General features: G+C 32.7%; 2 protein-coding genes across 4 annotated transcripts in view; one reads left to right on the top strand and one right to left on the bottom strand.

Moving 5' to 3' along the window:
* LOC108687866 (RNA exonuclease 1 homolog) overlaps positions 1–3,140 on the bottom strand; it is a 9,865-nt gene extending 6,725 nt beyond the window's left edge. Inside the window, exons 1-2 of the mRNA XM_018193879.1 lie at positions 3,028–3,140; positions 116–1,824 (exon numbers count right to left, since the gene is read on the bottom strand). Of these exons, the coding sequence (XP_018049368.1) occupies positions 116–1,824; positions 3,028–3,127 (1,809 nt within the window). The 5' untranslated portion in view covers positions 3,128–3,140. The remainder of the gene's footprint in view (positions 1–115; positions 1,825–3,027) is intronic.
* A 124-nt stretch (positions 3,141–3,264) lies between these two features.
* The window catches only part of LOC108687867 (probable cytochrome P450 6g2), a 9,061-nt gene continuing 8,391 nt past the window's right edge, over positions 3,265–3,934 (top strand). For 2 of the 3 annotated variants that reach the window (XM_018193880.1, XM_018193882.1), the window contains exon 1: positions 3,575–3,728. The gene's annotated coding sequence lies outside the window, so the exon portion shown is untranslated. Of the gene's footprint in view, positions 3,330–3,574; positions 3,729–3,934 lie in introns of those variants that run through there. The other variant, XM_018193881.1, reaches the window with a different exon arrangement.

The following is a 3,934-nucleotide window of genomic DNA, read 5'->3' as shown; positions in this document are numbered from 1 at the left end:
ACAATAAATTATAAATTAATTTTATAACTATTTTTATAATTATAAAAAATAAAAGGATAAATGAACTTCTAAAGAAAATTATTTACGATTACATTTATATTTATTTATTATTTACCTCAAAAATTCTTAGGCACTCTTCTTGTACATCATGATCAGAATCTGATAATTCCAAAATTTCATCAACGAAAGAATGATTACTGTCTACAAAACTATCAGATCTATCAGACGAATTTCTTTCGCTACTACTTTCTTTATGCTTGCTAGATTTTCTGGGAGAGTCACTGGATTTCCGACTTGATTCCGAGTCATGCTTTTTGTCATTCCTGCTCGAAGTGTGCTTATTTGACTTAGAACTGGATGAATTCGAACTTGATTTATGTTTGTTGCGGCTAGATTTGTGATGATCATTTCGATCTTTTTTCGGAGAGGTGTGTCGATGCCTTCGCGAGTTCGAGTGTTCTCTACTTCCATGCAAAGAGTCTTTACTATCGCGGCTACTTCTTTTCCTATCTTTGTCTCTGCTAGACGAGGAGCGGTGCTTATCTTTAGAATTTGATTTATCTCTAGATCTTTCCTTATCTTTCTTCTCAGAACTATGATGATCTCTTTTATCTCTTTCTTTATTTTTATTATGACTCTTATGTTTTTCTTTTTCTTTATCAGTATCCTGCTTTGCAGTGTCTCTTTTATCCGATAATTTTCTCGAATCACTCTCTTTATATTGTTTAGATCTATCGCTATTTTGTATATCACCCATTTTTTCATCATAATGATTGCTATGTATTTTATTATCTTTATTGCTAATTTGTTTATCTGTATCAATTCCTACATGTTGTAAATTCTCCTTCTCCTTCTCATTTACATCTTCCGTTTGCTCAGATTTTTTTACGTTCGCTTTATGTTCGTCCGTAGACATATCTTCTATAGGTTCGTCATCGGAGAATCTAGGCTCAATGTCCAAGGAATAATCCTGAGAATCCTCGCTGGCTGACGCTTTCGCTTGTTCTAGCATTACAGAAGTGGATGCGTGATTGGAAGTAATGATCTCATCTATCATATCAAAATCAGACTCAAATTGATTTAAAGTGGTGTTGTTTAACTGCTGAACTGTCTGTAATGGTGCTTTGATTTTTTTAGGAACGTATTCCTCCCTTCTCTTTTTAGATTTCGGATAATATACTTCCTTAAATTTAGGTTGATAATCATTCGAATTACTATCGTCATACGAATTCGATAAAGATGTATCCAATTTAACTGTCGGTACATAATTTTGTACAACATCCTGATCGGTTGTATTCACTATTGCAGTGGGTTTATATATAACTTCAGGCGTAACTTGAGGATTGCTCGATTCCTGAACGACACTCGGCCATGGTTTAATTCTTTCTGGTGAGAATTTACGTTTCACAGCCACTCTACTCTCCCTGGTCGGCATATACGAGACCACAGGTATATGCCGTTTCTTCAGTTCCGCTATTGGCGTCGGATTATAGACACAAGCAACTGGTTTTGTAATAGGTGTGGGCATCGCGACATGCTTTCCTATAATTGGCGTAGCATTGTGCATACAGACAGTGGAGCTAGAAGATAATGTCGGCTTAAGACCTTCCACTACTTGCGAGACAATGTTTTGCGAAACCTGTGAAACCTTCTCTGTATCAGTAACTTCTTGATCTGCAAGCACTTTCTTTACAGCTTCCGTCACTAGATGTTGCAGCATGTCAGGAGTTGAAGTCATAACATCAGCAGATTTGTTCTCCTGTATTTGACCCACTGTCTGGGTCTCCACCACTCCAGCCACTCCTGCTGTACTTCCTGCATCTTCTACATAAAATAAAAATATCTCATTGTATCTTTCATTCACATTGATTGTTATTTAATGAACCGGTTTGTAAATAATTTCTCAAAAAAAAATTCAATCTCTTAACTTTATAAACTTCTTGCATATTTAACAAATTATTCTAAACTTTTTTTTTTAAATTTTAGATAGTCTAAAATTAGACTATCAGTCCATATTCAATCTAATCTTCAAATTAAACATATAAAACAATTAATAAAACTATAAAAATATAAAGATTAAACTATTATTAAGGATTAAATTATTTTGTAACATTTTTTGCAAAAAAGAGTGTATCTTTTATCTATATGCGATTAACTGTTACTTAATGAGCCAGCTTGTATAATTTCTCAAAATATTTAAATCATTAATTTAAAAAATATATTGCATATTTAATCTTGCAAATTATTTTAAACTTCCTTTTTAAACATTTAGAGTTAATTGTTCCACCTTTTGGTAAATTTTATCTGTTAGGTAAATCTGGCAATCCGCATATGATTGACTAATTTTGCTCAACAGGTAAAATTTAACAAAAGGTGGAACAATCGGACCTTAGTATATCAGGCCACAAGTTTAAATTTACTGAAAATTTATTAATGTTTAACCTTCAAATTAGACATATAATTATAAAATAATTAACAAATAATGAAAAATATTGTAAAAATGTGATACTAACATGATCATTATTATAACATTAGATTAAATTATTTTATAATAATCTTTAATAAAAAGATATTGTACCTAATTTATTTAGTTTTCTATGATTCTTTGTCTTCTCTAGTACAGTGAACAAAGGAAGCAAACAAAGAATTTATTGCAAAGTCAAAATCTCATAAGATTTGATTTCACTCTACTAATGTAATATTAACTTTAATGTAATATTAACTCTTGGTTTAATGTTTGGTTTATTGTTTATCTTTTTCTAATTTTTAGAAAAATAAAAATCATTCTTTAAATTAGGAAAAAATAATAAAAAATAAATTGAAACAAAATTAGTCAATTTTATATTGATAGAACTAGGCCTAAATGATTGCGACTTAGCAACGTGCGAGGAGAATAAGAATAAAACAATTAACACGCAGTTTTTCTTAAAATTCAATTGAAATGAAGATCCTCTCGCGCATTAAATTACGTCAGAAGACCTCGCAGTCGTGTACCTCGAGGAAGACCACGGAATCGCACGGTCTTACCTCGCTTGGCGTGTTTGAAGTGGCAATAGGGCCGATCACACGAACCGCCGTCATAAAACGGGCAATTTATCGTTTTGAAGTAACCGGTTGAGGGCAACATAACTGATTCATCGCACTCCACGCTTCGGGGAGGCCATTCTTCGTGTACGTCGTCGTCCTTCTCACGGTGCAATTGTACGCAATTAACGCAACGTGCTGAACGACAGTACGTGCGACATGCTCGATAAAGTGATATTCACGCTACTCTCGCACGAAGAGATTTTTGTACGTCGATCGCCGAAATTAAGAAGAAATTAAATGCAGTGAGTCCCTATCGAAATCAATTGAAATCCGCCTGGATCGGAGGTTATGGTTCTACGAGTTCTACACACCGCCGTTCGGTAGTATCGTATTCGACGCATGCGAGAGGGCGCTACCTGCTGCGCACATAGCGTAGCAGCGTAGTGACCTCGTTCTTGGATTCCGTTTTGAACTGTCGACGAGTCAAATTTAGTCAAGTTGTCCTCTGAATCGCATTGAAATTAAAATACTTGTTCGGAAAGTTAAGTTAACAAAATTGGGAAATTCAATTTCATATCATAACTATCTATGGAATAAAGAGTTCTTATAAGAATAAATAGACAAATATTAAGGAAACTAAAAGTCCATATTTTCTTTAATACTTATATCTCGGAATGACAAGGTTTGCTGATGTGCATAGGGTAAGGTAAACAATTTTTCTGTAAATTTGTCTTAATTAATTTTGATAGCTTATATATAGATAAATCTTTTATGCTTGCCTTAAATTTTGTTTTTGAACGGAATTCCATTTTATTAATTTAAGTCGTATATCTTATAAATTTGTAATTAATGGATAATATTATTTAAATCATATATTTTATAAGTTGTAATTAATTATATATATATA

Source organism: Atta colombica, unplaced genomic scaffold (genome assembly GCF_001594045.1).
Source record: "Atta colombica isolate Treedump-2 unplaced genomic scaffold, Acol1.0 scaffold219, whole genome shotgun sequence".
In the NCBI taxonomy this organism is placed as follows: Eukaryota; Metazoa; Arthropoda; class Insecta; order Hymenoptera; family Formicidae; genus Atta; species Atta colombica.
This window is presented reverse-complemented; position numbering and strand designations above follow the sequence as displayed.